This window comes from Carya illinoinensis, chromosome 15, assembly GCF_018687715.1.
Source record: "Carya illinoinensis cultivar Pawnee chromosome 15, C.illinoinensisPawnee_v1, whole genome shotgun sequence".
Lineage (NCBI taxonomy): Eukaryota > Viridiplantae > Streptophyta > Magnoliopsida > Fagales > Juglandaceae > Carya > Carya illinoinensis.
In genome coordinates, this window is record NC_056766.1 from 43,571,587 (window position 1) to 43,588,911 (window position 17,325).

Below are 17,325 nucleotides of genomic sequence, written 5' to 3' on the forward strand. Positions count from 1 at the left end.
CAAAGTTTGGATCTTGGCACTTTGACAGAGTGAAGAGAGAGGATTCGGGAAGATGAAATGTAGAAACAATGTGTAAGGGAAGGGTGCCTAGGGACTTATAAACCACCAACCAATCACATATTTAGTCGATGTGGGATCCTAACACAGATCGAGAACAGGGTTGAAGATCTATGACAGATCTAAAGAACTACTGGGCCCAACTACAAGTCAGTGATGGAGACCAACAGATCGAAGATTTCTACCATGATTTCCATCCACAACAGAGCCTTCTCTCCTCCGTCATCAGAGAAGATCTCAACAACACAGAACAAAGCCCAACCATGCCTTCAAATATACAAAAAAAAAAAAAAAAAAAAAAAAAAAGTCATTCCTCTCGAATGTTTATACAAAAAATATGAGCACATGCTTCCAAATAGATCTGAAGCGGATCTAGAGAAAAGGGCTGAAAGTCGGTTATGGAGACCAACAGCTCAGCGCCAACCACACTTGCAAATACACCGGAAAAAAAAATCATTCCTCTTGGATGTTTATACAAAAATATGAGCACGTGCTTCCAAACAGATCTGAAGCGGATCTAGAGAAAAGGGCTGAAAGTCGATGATGGAGACCAATAGCTTGACGACTTCTACCATGATTGCCATCCACAAGGAGAACAAAGCCTTCTCTTCTCCGTCATCAGTAAAGATCTCAATACCACAAAACAGAACTCAAATGCAACCCAATGGCCCAAAAGTGTATGATCGGTGATTTGTGGAGGATGACGACGACTGTGTATAAGTGAAAAAGAGAGGGCAACAATGAATCTGAGGGGCTGGTTGAGATCCATGGTTAATCTGAGTGGTAAGCTGCAGTGGGTGGTAGATTTGAGTGTTGAGCTACAGTGGGTCCAAATCCGCAGCATCTAAGGCGCAGTGGAGGAGATTGGGAGGCGATGGCCTTTGTTCGGTGACATCGAGGGTGGCATTGGAAAAATAAATTTGAATAGAAAAAAATAAAGGAAAAAAAGTCGACACTGGAAAAATAAATCTGAATAGAAAGAGTGAAGACATGAAGAACAAAAGAAAAGAAGAGCGAAAATGTAGAGAAGAGAGAAGACGAAGAGGAGAAGAAGAGAGAAAAAAGTTTGCTTTCGGATAGAAGAGGAAAGAGAAAGTGAAGAGGAAAGAGATGATGAAAGAGAAAAAAAAAAGACTAAAGTTGCCGACTCTCTGAACACCTGCACCAAAAGACTGAAAGCCCTCACTTAATTTTTTCTTTAATATTTTGCAAATAAAATCAAACCCATTTTTTAATATGGAGTGTAGATCAAAATACTGCCAACTCAGCCAACCCATTTTCAAAATCTTAACCCATTTATCTGTTGGTGATAAGTAAACCTAAACCATTCAGTGCTAATAAAGGTAGAAAAACCAATAACATGAATGTCCACAGCACTGTCGAATTCTGATGCATTAATGTTGAATAATTTATCCATAACAAATCAAGGAAGTTGATTTTGAAGTAATCTCAAGTTTTGTATAGCATCTGCCAGCCTTGGCTTCAATAATACTCTATCTTTAGGCGACCATAGCATGCCCCACTCGTTGATGAAAAATTCTATAACAAAGCATGCATCCAACAATATTAGTTTCATAAAATTGTCACTACTAAGATGGATAGTTTCTGCATAACAATGATGAACATTTCCTTCCAAACTCTTTATTGTGTCTACTAAATCCTCCACACTACAGTTTGAGTGTTGGGAGAAAGGAGATTCATGAGGAAAACCAGGAGTCAGTTACATAATAATAAAATAATCCAGAAGAAATAAAATAATCCAGAAGACTTTTAACAGTCGCTCATCAAAGATGGAAAAACTTTTACAAATACTGTAACTCAAAGTCTCAACCTCAGTTCTTTGCCTAGGCCAATGCGGTCATTTTATTAGAAAACTCTCCATCTTTTGGCCAAGACTAGAGTTTAGCCAGTCAAATGCCACTGCTAGAAAGTTGACTTCCATGAAGGGCATCAAGAAATTGCAAAGATCTCAACAGCAGTTCCTTTGGAAATCTCTCTAGGTTGTTACATCCACTAAGATTCAACCTAACAAGCTTAGCAAGGGATGCAACAGAATCATGAACTTCGACCAGATTTTTACAATCTTTAAAATCCATTTGTTTCAAATTTGGGCATCTTGAAATATCCGAGATTTTCGTTAAGAATTCAGAACCACGAAAATTCATAACCATGAGATTCTGTTAAAAAGAAAATAATATCAAACTAAGTTTAAGGAAAAAAAATATTGAAAATATTAATAGTTGTACCTTAAATTCAAAGCATATCTCCTGGATGTGACTACCGACCATTTGAAGAATAAAGAGGTTGTCTCCACGAAATTCAGATGGCATAGATTGTAAAGGACAGTTAAGCCAATCAAGCACTCTTATTGAATTAGGTAGACAATTAGGTTCGCCATAAAAGTATGCATTGATGCATCTAAATAATCTGAGTCTTTTCATATTCTTGAAGGCGTTGGGACTCAAGTGGATGATTTCATCACCTTCAGGAAAATCAATAACAATTGCTTCAACTTTATTTCTTCCCTGTATAGGAAGACAATGCATGTTTAAGTGACCCAACAAAATCAAAAAATAAATTATATTCATTTATTCATATATTTATATATACACACACACGTATAGGTCACATGCGCTAAAGAAACAATGTTTAATTGAAAGAGAGTTTGATCTGACTTACTGTATCATCCTCCAGTACTTCGCGAACATCTTTATAAAAGAATAATCTGCTACGTGCTCCTGGATTTTCAGGCGATTCTTGTCGAACAACTTCTCTACCCATATCTCGTAACAAGTCATGCATTTGCAATCTTCCGTCAAACTCCGAAATAAGACACTTCTCCCTAAGCCTTGGGATTGAAAAGTTTGGACAAAAACTAGAACTATCTAGTATCTTTATAATGACATCATCAAGCTGTAATTGTCCATTGAAAAAACATGCAATGTCAAGAAAAACATTCTTTTCTTCTTCACTTAATCTTTCATAACTTGTTTGAAGTATTTTTTGAATATCTTGGTGAGGGATTTGCTTGTACTTATCCAGTGAACTTTTCCACTCACTTTCACTTCTACCATATAAATCCGAACCAAGCACCGTTAAAGCTAGTGGAAGGCTCCCAGCATAACTTATGATTTGTTCTACAAATTTATCATAACCCTCAACCGGTTTCTGTTGTTTGAAAGCATGCCAACAAAATAGTTGTAAAGCATCATGATAATTCAATAACTTCATCTTGTATGTTGAATCAACTCCATGAGCAGTCAACAAGTGTTGATCTCTTGCTGTGATGATGATTCTACTTCCCTCACCAAACCAATCACAAGCTCCTGCTAATGTGTCTAATTGGGTGATGTGGTCTACACCATCAAGAATTAAAAGAACGCTCTTAGAGTGAAGAATGCGTTTTATTATATTTATTCCTGAATCAATGCTATCAATCTCCAAACTTCTTCGACCTCTAAAGATCTTAGAATAAAGGGTCTCCTGCAATCGCACCAAACCACGCCCTCGATTTGAATGGTCACTGACATTTGCAAGAAAACAACTAGCTTCAAATCGGAAAGCAATCGAGTTCCAAATTGCTTTGGCTAGAGATGTTTTACCAATTCCCCCAAGTCCTAAGATACCTACCATTCGTACGTCATTTGTCCCAACACTTAAATGCAAATTCATGATATCCCGTAACTGGGAGTCTAAGCCAGTCGGATACTTCGCAACAGGTAAATATGAATGACTTTCTATAAATCTTGAGATGTCTTGAACGATTCCTTCAATGAATTTAGCTTCGTTCCTATATATATGTAAAGAAAAATTATTAATGAATATAGCTCTCCGCACGAAAAACATAATGTAAATAATTTTTTCCCACAACCCGAAAATAAACTAAAATAAAATTAAAAGTGCGGAGCTGATGAGTTATGAGTTGATCGCAAGTTAATTCTCGATCTCCGTTCTGCTAGAACCTTTCATTATTAAATTTATTTCACTACTAAATTATTTTGATATATTTAGTAATTTTATTATTTATAGGAGCCAGAAAATTTATAATAAATGACAACGTACTTCAATTATTTTTCTTGATTCTTTTTTCCCCTCCTCCGAATGAACATTAAATTCTTCAAAAGAGAGACTTCTAATTAACTTAAATTTTATTTTCTTGAAAATTCAATACGTAAAAATTGATAAACAAAAAAAACATGGTAAATAAGAAATCATAACTTTAGTTGATACGTATGGAGTACTATAAATATACACAAGATGCAGGCCAGTGATATATACATAGAATGGAAGGCACAAATTAATTAAGCAATTAGTCAGAGTTAGAAATACCCATTTGTCAAATGGTCTCCGGACAAATTTGCAACTTCTTGAAGGGCTTCCTTCCACAGCTGCAACTTCTTCATGTCTACATTCAATTTCTCAGCATGTTTAGCCAATGCTTTCCCAAAACTTCCCTCTTGCTTTCGAACGTATGATGGATCTACATGGTAAAACACAGGTAGAACTAGTTGTTGCCTTGACTTTTTACACTCAAGAATTTTCAATAACTCATCCAAACACCATGTTGACGATGCATAATTTTCTGAGAGTACAATGATGGAAGTCTTTGAATCTTCTATGGCTTGGAGAAGTACTGGTGAAATCTCATCACCCCTTTTAACTTCATCCTCATCTATGAAGGTACGGATTCCCTTTTCCATCAAAGCATGGTTAAGATGGGCAATAAAAGTATCACGGATATCTTCTCCTCTAAAGCTCAAGAAGACATCATAGAGCCATGGAGATGTGACTGAAAAAGAGGATGAAGAAGAGGCCATGGAAGAAATTAGTCACGTGTGTATATAATGCCTGATCGGTCTACTTTATTGGATATAGAGAGTTGGACATCATCGACTCTCCTTAAAAAGACAAGTTCATACTTCTTTCTACACCATATGCATTTCAGTTAATGAAGTCATTGAGTCAATGCCGCGTTAAATTATTAAAAGAAATTAGATGTTCAGTAATTTCTTAGCAATTCCCTGGCAACTTCTTCAAACTTAAGAGATGCCATGTGCATACGATGCTCTCGTGACTCTCGTGTGTACGGAAAAAACAAAACTGTACTGTGGTACAATGACAACTGCGCATGCATTAATACTGTTTCATAGTAAAATAATATTATTTTTAAAATTCATAGAAACTTTAAAATTAAAGAAAAATTATTAAAGCTTTTAAAATTATTAATAATATTTATGAATAAATTGTGTAAAACTTATTAAATAAGAGGTTGTCATTTTATCATTTCTGACAAAAAAAAAAAAAAGAGACAAACAACCTTACAATCCAACTTTTTAATTGTTTGTTTTTTACTTTCAGCGTACCGTTCAAGCTGTACACCATGATTGGGGTCAGGATTCTATTAGTCAAGAGTACCGTAAGGTCCATAATTATTGCATCCATTGATGTCCCCCACCATCACATGGTATGCTTTTTTAAAAGTCGTGCTAACTCATTGAGAATATTGTCTGCTAAATTGTTCCGAAAAAGTTAAATATTTTTTTGTTATATATATATTTCTTATATTTTTAAATATTTTTTAAAAAATAAAAAATTTATAATATCATTAAAAATACAGTTCCTTAATCGTTAAATTAAAAAAAAAAAATTATGTCGAGATCCATATCGGGACCATCATTGAAAGAAGTAGCATGATTCTTTTTTAAACCATAAAGAAAAGGTTACGTACGTATAAGAAGAAATTGTTGCATGGGGTCTTTTACTTTGGCGTTTAATGTCCTTAATGTCTTGACTCTATTACAGCAAAAGAGTAACCTTCCGTGGCATTTTTTTCAGTTATTAAAGTAATTTAATTTTAAACATTAATAATTCTTCTATATTTATGGTATGCTACGTCATGTGTTAATAAATAATTATCAACTTGCAAATAGATTTTTTTCTTCAAAGCTTGCCCCTAATAAAAAATGATGAATTTAATGGTTTAGTTAGTACTTAATTTAACACTACTCACCTCATTTAGGCCAACATATAAAATATTTATAATTTATGGACATATATTTTGAAGTTAATTCTAATAGATCAAGATATACTATATTAAGTTAGAACGTCGAATTAATAATTAAAAAAAAGAATATATATGAATGTAATCAAATAATTCTTGTTAAAAATTCACTTAATGAATGCATCATATTTAAAAAAAATAAATTGATAAGATTGACTTTTTTGAAAAAAAATAAGCATTCTTGTCCAACAAATTGCCCTTAAGTTGGTGGGTATCAGTAGGGTCAAATCATCAATTTATAATTTAGTTTTGAGATAAGATCAAAAATTAAATTAAAAGATAAAGTTAAGAAGAGATAAATTGAGATAAAATCAAAAATTAAGATTCGGCTTGGCACATAAAAATTCTCATATCAAGCTCAAAATTCTCATATCATCATTACAATTTTTTCAAATTTTTATATAAAATATAATAAATAATTTAAATTTTTCTTAACTTTTTTAAATTTCAAAACAATAGTAATATTAAAATATAATGTTTTAATATTTTATCTTAAAACATAAAATTCTTATCTCAAAATTCTCTACTATCAAACTAAATCTCAATTAAGAGCTAGATAAAGTCAAGAAGAGATAAAATAATACGGGCTCCTAAAATAAACTTCAAAAAACAAGTTGAACTCAACCGATTTTTCTAAAATGACAAGTCCATTCTTCTTTCTACACCATGTGCGTTTCAGGTATCTTCATGACAATTTCCTTGAGGACTTAGTGAAGTCAATGAGTCAATCACAATGCCGCGTTAAATTATTAAAAGAAAGATGTTCAGTAACTTCTTGGCAAATTCCTTACAACTTCTTCAAACTTTTAAGAGATGTCATTTTCACACAATGCTCTCATGAGTACTTCTGGCAAATACAAAAACAGTGTGGAACAATGACAACTGCGCATGCATTAATACTCTTACATGATAAAATAATATTATTTTTAAAATTCAGACACTTTACAATTAAAGAAAAATTATTAAGATTTTTAAAATTATTAATAATATTTATGAATAAATTGTGTAAAAATTATTAATTAATGAAGATATATTTTGAAGTTAATTCTAATAGATCTAGATATACCATATTAAGTTAGAATGTCGAATTAATAATTAAAAAAAATGGATGTAATAAAATAATTCTTGTTAAAAATTCACTTAATACATCATATTTAAAAAATAAATTGATAAGACTGACTTTATTGAAAAAATAGGCCTTCTTGTCTAGCAAATCACCTTTAAGAATCGCAGGCATCTATAAATGTCAAATAAGCAACCTATAATTTAGTCTCGAGCTAAGCCTGAAAATCAAACTAAAAGATAAAGTTAAAAAGAGATAAGATGAGTAAACTCAGACTTTTAAAAAGAAAAGGTTTCACAAGATAAATTGGAATCAATTACTCCAAGAAAATAGGCCTTCATATTAGGGGCGTAAAAAAAAACCGATAAACCGGACCGAACTGGACCAAACCGGTGGGATTGGTTCAGTTTCGAGCTTAGTTCGGTCCGATACCGATTTTATTTTTTTTCAAATCGGTCCGATTTCAATTTTTCTTTTTCTAAAACTGAACCAAACCGGACTGGTTCATATATATATTTTTTAATTTTTTCTATTGTATATAATTTTTATATATAATATCTAATTATATATAAAATAGTTTATTATTTACATAATTTTTAATTTTTATGTTATTTTATTATTATATAATAATAAAAAATAGCTATTCTAATATTGAAACTTATGTAAATAGAATAACCAAAATCTAAATTCATCTTATATTCATCAAAATTGTCCTTTATATATGCAAAAACTAATTTTAAACATTAATAATTCTTTTATATCTATGGTATGCTAGGTGTGTTAATAAATAATTATCAACTTGCAAATAGATTGGTTTTTTCAAGGCTTGCCCCTAATGAAAAATGTTGAATTTAATGGTTTAGTTAGAACTTAATTTAACACTACTCACCTCATTTAGGCCAACATATAAAATATTTATAATTTCTGAAAATATATTTTGAAGTTAATTCTAATAAATCTAGATATACCATATTAAGTTAGAACGTTGAATTAATAATTAAAAATAATAATTCACTTAATCAAATAATTCTCGTTAAAAATTCACTTAATACATCATATTTAAAAAATAAATAAATTGATAAAATTGGTTTTTTTGAAAAAATAGGCATTTTTGTCCAACAAATTGCCCTTAAGTTGGTGGGTATTTGTAAGGACAAATCATCAATTTATAATTTAGTTTTTAAATAAGATTAAAAATTAAATTAAGAAATAAAATTACGAAGAGATGAAATAATACAGACTTTTCAAAAAATAAGTTGAACTGGATCGATTTTTTTTTAAAAAAACAAGTTAATTTTTCTTTCTACATCACGTGCGTTTCAGGTTTCTTAATGGCAACTTCGCTGAGACTCAGTGAATGAGTCAATACCGCGTTAACTTATTGGCAATTTCCTTGCAACTTCTTCTTCCAACTTTAAGAGATGTCATGTTCACACAATAACTCTCGTGAGTACTTCTGGCAAAAACAAAATAGTGTGGTACAATGACAGCTGCGCATACCGTCCAAGCTGTACACCATGATTGGGGTCAGGATTGTGTTAGTCAAGAGTACCGTAAGGTCCATAATTATTGCATCCACTGAAGTCTGACACCGTCACATGGTTTGCTTTTTTAAAAGTCTTGCTCACCGCTAAAATGTAGTTTGACAAATTGTTTTGAAAAAATTAAATATTTTTTATTAAATATTTTTTAAAAATAGAAAAAATTTATAATATCATTAAAAATATAATTCCTTAATTATTAAATAAAAATTAATTATGTCGAGATCAACCATAATTGGAAGAAGTAGCATTATTCTTTTTTAAACCATAAAGAAAAGGTTACGTATATGAAGAAATTGTTGGGTAGGGTCTTTGGCGTTTAATGTCCTTAATATCTTGATTCTGTTTGAACATTAGCAGTGGATTAGTTAAAATTAAATTTTAATCAAAGAATAATTAATATGTCAAATAAAATATAATAATGGGTTTAATAAATTAATAGTATTTTTAACTTTAAATCTTATAATTAGTCAAATTTATTGAGTTAAAGGGACAAATTAAATATTATTTTTAGACTAAAAAATAATCTTTTCAAAAGCCAACGTAAGGATTCAGTTTAATTCTTTTATGTTTAGATATGGTATGCCAGGTGTGTTAACATTGATCCCGTCATTCAGGCCAACATATAAAATATTTTTAATTGTTTAAGATATATTTTGAAGTTAATTCGAATAGATATAGTATAAGTTAGAATGTCGAGTTAATAAATAAAAAAGAATATTTATGGATGTAATCAAATAATGCATCCTGTTAGACTGGGGAAGTGGCTGCCAGCTCATCATGGAAGAGAAAAGAATAAAGGCTGGTCACACGCTGGTAAAGCTGACAAGAACCCAAAAAGAAAAGGTAGTTTCTCAGCAACTCCCTCAAAAGGGGTAAGAAACCTGTCGGCAATTTCTTCGCAACTTGCCAACTTACTTTTCTTTCTCGAGAAAGTATAATGAAGTCTCTGCCGTCTTGTATTAATAATTTAATAATGAAAGTTGCTACGTGTCCCATTCACTTGTCCCCTTCCCCGACGCATACCACTTCTTTTTAGGAATCGTTTATTTTTATGAAAAATTCTATTTATAAGTTTCATACACTATACATCACTCTTTTTATTATTTTTTTAATTTTTTTTCTTACCAAATATATAGTATATAGATGATTAATAAAAGAATTCTATTATTTTAAAAAGAATAAAACTAAATAAAATTTAAAAAATAAATTTAAAAAATAAAAAAAATAAAAAATTATGTGGTGTGTGGTGTATGGGCTTATGAGTAGCAAAGCACTATTTTTATAAAAAAAAAAAAAAAAAAAAAAAAAAAAAAAAAAAAAAAAACCCTTGAAGCCGGTCGGGTGTGAAGATTAATTTTACACTGACCAATCAACAAATGCCACCAAGGCATTTAGAAAAGAATTGAAATGGACTGCATACACCCGAAACCTCTCTCCCTCCTTCTTTCTCTCCCTCTCCCTCCCCATCTGCACTCAAGATGTGGATAGCAGACAATTCTACTACCGTCTGATTCATGAATTCACAAAATCTACTTAATTCTCACTCAAAAGCTAAACTTTATTCCAACCTCAGCGATTAATTTCTAATCTTAGGCCAAACCCGAATTTCATAACTTGAAGAAATTTTCAAATCACCGAACTTTTACCAACCAGACCCCAAAGGCCATGCACTCTCCGCTCTCAGCTCATAAACCTCGTCTACAGAAAAACCCAACATGTCTGGCTAGGTGGCCTATTACTTCCAAAAGCAAAATTCATACCCGACCGGCCTGGAGAACCACTTTTTTATAAAATTTTTCATCTCATTTTATTTTATCTTTTTTGATCATTATAATTTTTTAAAATTTTCCTATAAAATGAAATAAACAATCCAATTTTTTCAAATTTTAAAATAAAAATAATATTAAAAAAATATATTCTAATAATATTTTATTTAATTTTTAACTTTTATCTCAATTCATTTCATCTTATTTGTGAAAACAAACAAAATCTTATTCTTTTTTAGACATTCGGCGTGATTGGAGCTTACAAAACACGCCTTAATAATATATTTTGTATTTATAAGTAAGACTGTTTATTTATGTCAGGTTTTTTTTCAGTTCGATCTGAAACCTTCGGAACCGGTTTGTCATGAGCCAAAAACCAGAACATCCAATATGGCCTTACCAGTGCGAAGTGTGGCTATAGAACCCGAGTTCTGGGTTTAATATCCAGTACCCAGTTTCAGTTTAAAAAAGCTAATTTAGTATCCTAATGATGTCGTTTTAGGCTGAGGATTAAAAACACAACTGGCTCCCTCTCTCTCATCAAAACCCTAGTGTTATCCTGTATTTACATGTATTTTTACTGAATAATTATTTAAGTTATTATAATTAATGGTTCTCTTATTTTAAATTAAACGTGTTTTTCATTGTATTATTTTATGATTTTTAAGTTTTGAGATTCAAATAATGTGCTTTCTTTTTATTAATAATTATTTCGCATTTAAATTACTCTCTAACTTGAATTATTTTATTGTTATATTTTAATTATTTTATTATATTAATTGAGTTATAGTGTTTTTATTTATCTTTAATTTATTTTATTGTGTATTTTTATTTTGTTGGACTCTTTATTTTTAGGTGGTCTTATTTTTAGTGGGTTTTATATTCTATTTTGGGCCCAGCCCGTCTAGCCCTTGAAGCCCAGCCCCTTTTGTATTCTAGCCAGCCTCTCTCTCTCTCTATGCTATGCGTTTCGGCTTCAGCCCTTTGGGCATTATTTCACATTTTCACCTCCTTCCCTCTGATGCGCCAACCTCTTCTTCTCTTTCATGGGAAATTTTCTGCTTCTTCTTCTTCCATTGTGGTGCAGCTTTCACCTCCCTTCTTCCTTCTTCTATTTCTTTTCTTCTTTCATCTCTTTTCTGTTAGGAGGTTGTGGTACGGGGCATACAATTACAACTGAAGTAGAAATGAGAAAGTAGAAATGAGAAAGAATAAGGAACTCCAATTGTAGAAGAATTTCACTTATAGCAAAAGGATTACAAGAATTTCTCTCTTGAATAAGGAGAGCACAATTGACAATACCCTCTCTTATAAAAGGAGAAAACTCACTCTTTCTTATAAAAGGAGAGACAATATATAGGAGAAATCTCACTATTTTTCTCTCTAAAACTCTCTCTCTTTCTCTAAATTTTTCTTTCAAAATGGGATAGGTTTCTTAAAGCAAAAACATGTATTTATAGGAGTTAAAGGAGGTGGAAGATGGCGGAAGCAACTGGAAGATGGCGGAAACAAATGTGAACGCAAGCTTGATGTAGATTGTCAACTAGCCACCATTTTTGACCCATAAAGGTGGCGGTGGAAGATAGCGGAAGCAACTGGAAGATGGCGGAAGCAAATGTGAATGCAAGCTCAACTAGCCACCATTTTTGACCCATAAAAGTCCATAAAAGTGGCTTTACCGCTACATATCTCCCACTTAAAGTCACTTTTGTAATCTTTCTATCTTTTCTACACTTTCCATCTCCATGCCGCTTACATATCTGCTAGGCCTAAGGAGGATCGACACCAGATAAACTTGTCATTATTAATTGGCTTTGTTAATATATCTGCTAGGTTGTCTTTTGTATGGATTTTTTGTATATCCACACTTCCTTCTTCCACCTTCTCACGAACGAAGTGATACTGAACTCGTATGTGCTTTGTCCTTGAATGAAATGCTGGATTCTTTGCCAAATGCAAAGCGCTCTAACTATCACAAAATAAATCAACCTTCTCTTGTACGTGTCCGAGCTCTTCCAGTAGCATTTGCAACCATATTGCCTCTTTGCTAGCTTGTGTAGCTGCGACATATTCTGCCTCCATTGTAGAAGTAGCCACGATAGACTGCAATTTTGAAACCCAGCTTACAGCTCCTCCAGCAAGAGTAAACACATAACCTGAGGTGGACTTGCTCTTGTCAAAATCACCTGCATAATCTGAATCAACATAGCCTCTGACAGTAAAGTCTGATCTTTCATAACATAATGCCACATTTGAGGTACCCTTGACATATCTCAGGATCCTCTTTACAGCACTCCAATGCTCTTTACCAGGATTCGCCATGTATCGACTAACCACTCCCACTGATTGTGCAATGTCTGGTCTTGTACAAACCATAGCGAACATTAAGCTACCCACTGCTGATGCATACGGTACTCGAGACATTTCCATCCTCTCTGCTTCATTGCTAGGACTCATACTTAAGGATAACTTGAAATTAATAGGAAGAGGGGTAGAAATTGGCTTACAATCTTGCATGTTGAAGCGTCGCAAGATTTTCTTCAAATAATTTTTCTGAGAAAGCCATATCTTCCTATTATTTCTGTCTCGGTAAATTTGCATCCCTAGAATCTTGTTTGCTGGTCCCAAGTCCTTCATTTCAAACTCCCTAGCCAACTGTGCCTTTAAGTCTGTAATACGATCTTTGTTGGCTAAGTCTGTGCCTTTAGCCAACTAGCCAAAATGGCCAAGTCATTTTGGGCAGAAGCAGTCAAGACTGCTTGTTATGTGATCAATCGGTCACCATCAACCGTAATTGATCTGAAAACGCCGATGGAGATGTGGACTGATAAGCCAGCTGATTATTCTCACTTACATACAATTGAAGTTCCTTATTATTTTTTTTATTCTTTCTCATTTCTACTTCAGTTGTAATTGTATGCCCCGTACCACAACCTCCTAACAGTGGTATCAGAGCATTAGGTTTATAGCCGGTTTTCGTGCTACAGTTAGATCCAGTTAGTGGAAAGGAGGCATCTTCAATAATGGCGACGAAGTACGAAATAGAGAAGTTCAATGAGAGTAATTTCTCATTGTGGAAAATGAGAATAAAAGCAATTTTGAGGAAAGATAATTGCTTGACGGCAATTGGAGATAGGCCCGATGAGATCACTGACGACGGCAAGTGGAACGAGATGGATGGCAATGCTATTGCTAATCTGCACCTAGCACTAGCTGATGGAGTATTGTCAAGTGTGGTGGAGAAAAAGACAGCAAAAGAGATATGGGATACTCTGACAAAATTGTACGAGGCCAAATCACTACACAACAAAATTTTCTTGAGAAGAAAACTCTACACCCTTCGGATGATGGAGTCAACTATGGTGACAGACCACATCAACACCCTCAACACTTTATTTTCACAGCTCACAGCAATGGGGCATAACATAGAGACGGGTGAACGTGCTGAAATTCTACTTCAAAGTCTACCTGATTCATATGATCAACTCATCATCAACTTAACCAACAACATTGAAGTTCTAGTCTTCGATGATATTGCAGCTGCGGTTCTTGAAGAAGAAAGTCGGCGCAAAAGCAAAAAAGATAGACCAGGAGGTTCGCAACAAGCCGAAGCTTTGGTAATGACAAGAGGGAGATCAACGGAACGTGGCCCCAGTGGGAGTCAAAATCAGAGTAGATCAAAATCCAGAAGTAAGAAGAATGTCAAGTGTCATCACTGTGGCAAGAAAGGGCACTACAAAAGGGAGTGTTGGCATCTCAAGAAGAACGAAGAAGCCAAAGGAAAAGGCCCTGAGTTGTCAAAAGCTCAGGGTTGTGTAGCAAGCACCTCAGATGATGGTGAAATTTTATACAGTGAGGCAACAACAGTTACTGAAGGTAGAAGAAGATTCGCTGATGTCTAGCTTATTGACTCAAGAGCAACATGGCATATGACTCCCCGGAGAGAATGGTTCCATCAATATGAACCTATCTCAGGAGGATCTGTGTTCATGGGAGACGATCATGCCTTGGAGATTGCTGGTATTGGTACCATCAAATTGAAGATGTGTGACGGTACAGTTCGCACCATTCAGGAGGTACGACATGTGAAAGGCCTGAAGAAAAATCTATTGTCTTTAGGACAATTAGATAATAGTGGGTGTAAAACCCATATTCAAGATGGGATCATGAAAATAGTTAAAGGCACGCTTGTAATGATGAAAGCGGAAAAGATAGCTGCAAATTTGTACATGCTTAAAGGAGAAACACAACAAGAAGGAGAAGCATCCACTGCGTTGGCAAGTTCGGCAGAAGAATTAACAATGATGTGGCACCGTAAGCTTGGCCACATGTCGGAACGAGGTTTGAAGATTCTTGCTGAACAAAAGCTTCTTCCAGGGCTCAAAAAGGTTTCATTACCCTTTTGTGAGCATTGTGTTACCAGTAAGCAGCACAGATTGAAATTCAGTAGTTCCTCTGCTAGAAGTAAAGCTATCTTAGAACTAATCCATTCTGATGTTTGGCAAGCACCAGTTTTGTCCCTAGGAGGAGCAAAATACTTTGTGTCATTTATTGACGATTACTCCAGGAGATGTTGGGTGTATCCAATAAAAAATAAAGCAGATGTATTTCCAGTTTTCAAAATATTCAAAGCGCGGGTTGAACTTGAATCTGAAAAGAAGATCAAGTGCTTAAGGACAGACAATGGAGGAGAATATACTGGCATTGAATCTGATAGCTTCTGTCAACAAGAAGGTATCAAAAGGCAGCTCACGGTGGCATACACTCCACAACAAAATGGAGTAGCAGAGCGGATGAACAGAACCTTGTTAGAACGAAATGGCAATGATCAAGTGGAGCGGTATCGTGCTAGATTGGTGGTGAAAGGATTCGCTCAGAAAGAAGGCATAGACTTCAATGAAATATTCTCTCCTGTTGTTCGACTCTCAACGGTTCGAGCAGTCCTTGCGATGTGTGCTACATTTGACTTGTACTTAGAACAACTGGACGTGAAAACTGCATTTCTTCATGGAGAAATTGAAGAAGAAATTTACATGCTCCAACAAGAAGGTTTTGAAGAAAAAGAAAAAGAGAACTTGGTTTGTAGGTTGAACAAATCTCTATACGGTCTCAAACAGGCGCCGAGATGTTGGTATAAGAGATTTGATTCCTTTATCATGAGCCTTTGATACAACAGACATAGTTCAGATCCTTGTGTTTACTACAAGAGATTTGGTGATGATAATTTCATTATTCTGTTATTGTATGTTGACGACATTTTCTTCATTTGTTTTCCCTCTTCCTACAACTGAATCCAAGGCCCTCCCTCTCTGTTTTTCGAGTTGCAGCGCCATCCTCCACAGCCAGCCCAGCCTCACCCCGCAACCTTGGTTGCAACTTCTTCCACCGTCGATCGCGCCACCACCATTTTTCCCCCAACCCTTGCTTGGTTTTGGCCATTTTCGTGCCCTGTTTTCTTTCCCAAAACCATGAACTTTGCTCTGTTGTTGGACCCCATTTTCATGCTTGGTTTTCCTCCATTTTCCTCTAGTATTTCCGTGGGTTCGTGGTTGTGATTATTCCTTTGCATTTTCACTTTGTTTGGAGCTTTTCCTTGCTATGTTTTGCCTTTGCCGTGCCTTATTGTAGCTGCAGAATTTGTGCTCTGTTCTTGGCCGAATTACCGTGCGCCCATACTCTAGTTTTCTTTGTTCTCATTTTATCTTCATCTCCACTCTTCCTTCTTCAAATTCTAGTGCTTTTAGTGCCCCTGTTTTCACCCAAGTCGTGAGCATCATATTGGGTTTGCTTGATTTTTGTGTTCTTGCCGTGCCCCGCTGTTGTTGGCCTAAGTCCGTGAATCTCATTTTCTTTCTTGGTGGGTTGTGTTTCAGCCGTGAGTCTCACATTTTCCAGCTTCCAGCCATCATCTTTTATTTTATTTCAGTAAAATCAGCCCTTCTGTTTCTCAAAAATATTACTCAAAATCATATTGTTTTCGAAAACTATTTTAGTCCAAAACATTATAAATTTTTAGTGAGTTATTTTCAAACTAGTTTTTTGAATTAATCAGATATTTGATGTTTCAAAATTATTATCTTTAACAGCGTTGTAAGTATTTTCAAATAATTTTGAAATTTAAATATATTTTTGCTTTAGTAATTATTTTGTGATATTGGTTTATTGTGCCGGACTGAGTCCGAGGAGTTCGGAAGTCGGATGCATATTTATTTTAGGTTTTCGCATATTACATGCATGTTCATGTGTTGAAAATGGAAACTAAGTTTTAATGTGTAAAATGAATTTTTGGGTGTGTGTAGGGTTGAGAATCGAACGGTCCGAATCAGATAAACCGACCGGACCGGACCGAATTGAGATCGGTCCGGTTCGGTCCGGGGGGTTTTCACCCCAGACTGGACCGAATAGAAAATTAAAAAATATATATTATTTATATAATAGTTGTATATAATTAATTATATAATTATATATGGTATAAAAAGATATTAATAGTCTAATATAGACTATAGTTATACTTATACTAATATAGTTATACTAAATCACTATAACTAATACTTCAACAATAACAATAGTGACTATTATTAATACTAAATCACTATACTAATAGTCTATTATTAATACTATGTATAGCTATATAGTATATTTATCACTTTAATTAATATAATTTAATTATCACTATACTTATATTTAATTAATATATATAAATCATTATAGTTAATACTTATATAGTTATACTAAAGCACTAATTCACCGTAACTAATATTATTAATACATAGCTATATTAATGGTCTAATACTATTATAATTTATATAGTTATACTAATCATAATAAGTTAAT

The 17,325-nt window shown here is 33.7% G+C and overlaps 1 protein-coding gene across 3 annotated transcripts; it reads right to left on the minus strand.

The window, feature by feature from the left end:
- Positions 1-366: 366 nt before the first annotated feature.
- Positions 367-4,968, minus strand: LOC122297216 (disease resistance protein Roq1-like). 3 transcript variants are annotated; one of them, XM_043107195.1, is made up of 4 exons: positions 4,387-4,968; positions 2,737-3,847; positions 2,304-2,582; positions 367-1,216 (listed from the first exon to the last, which is right to left on the minus strand). In XM_043107195.1, exons 1-4 carry the CDS (start codon positions 4,872-4,874, stop codon positions 902-904), a joined length of 2,193 nt encoding a protein of 730 aa, XP_042963129.1. In that variant the 5' UTR covers positions 4,875-4,968; the 3' UTR covers positions 367-901. The 3 variants fall into 3 exon arrangements, with proteins under 3 accessions (XP_042963129.1, XP_042963131.1, XP_042963130.1); XM_043107197.1 differs by lacking the exon at positions 367-1,216 and adding an exon at positions 1,412-1,596 and having other exon boundaries at positions 4,387-4,965; XM_043107196.1 differs by lacking the exon at positions 367-1,216 and adding an exon at positions 1,610-2,234 and having other exon boundaries at positions 4,387-4,962.
- Positions 4,969-17,325: the final 12,357 nt, after the last annotated feature.

Excerpts from the sequence above, each read along its gene's own strand:
- LOC122297216 (XM_043107195.1), bottom strand. The coding sequence starts at position 4,874 with ATGGCCTCTTCTTCATCCTCTTTTTCAGTCACATCTCCATGGCTCTAT. Across the intron at positions 3,848-4,386 it reads GGAGACCATTTGACAAATGG|GAACGAAGCTAAATTCATTG; the intron begins GTATTTCTAACT and ends ACATATATATAG. Across the intron at positions 2,583-2,736 it reads AAGTACTGGAGGATGATACA|GGAAGAAATAAAGTTGAAGC; the intron begins GTAAGTCAGATC and ends CTTCCTATACAG.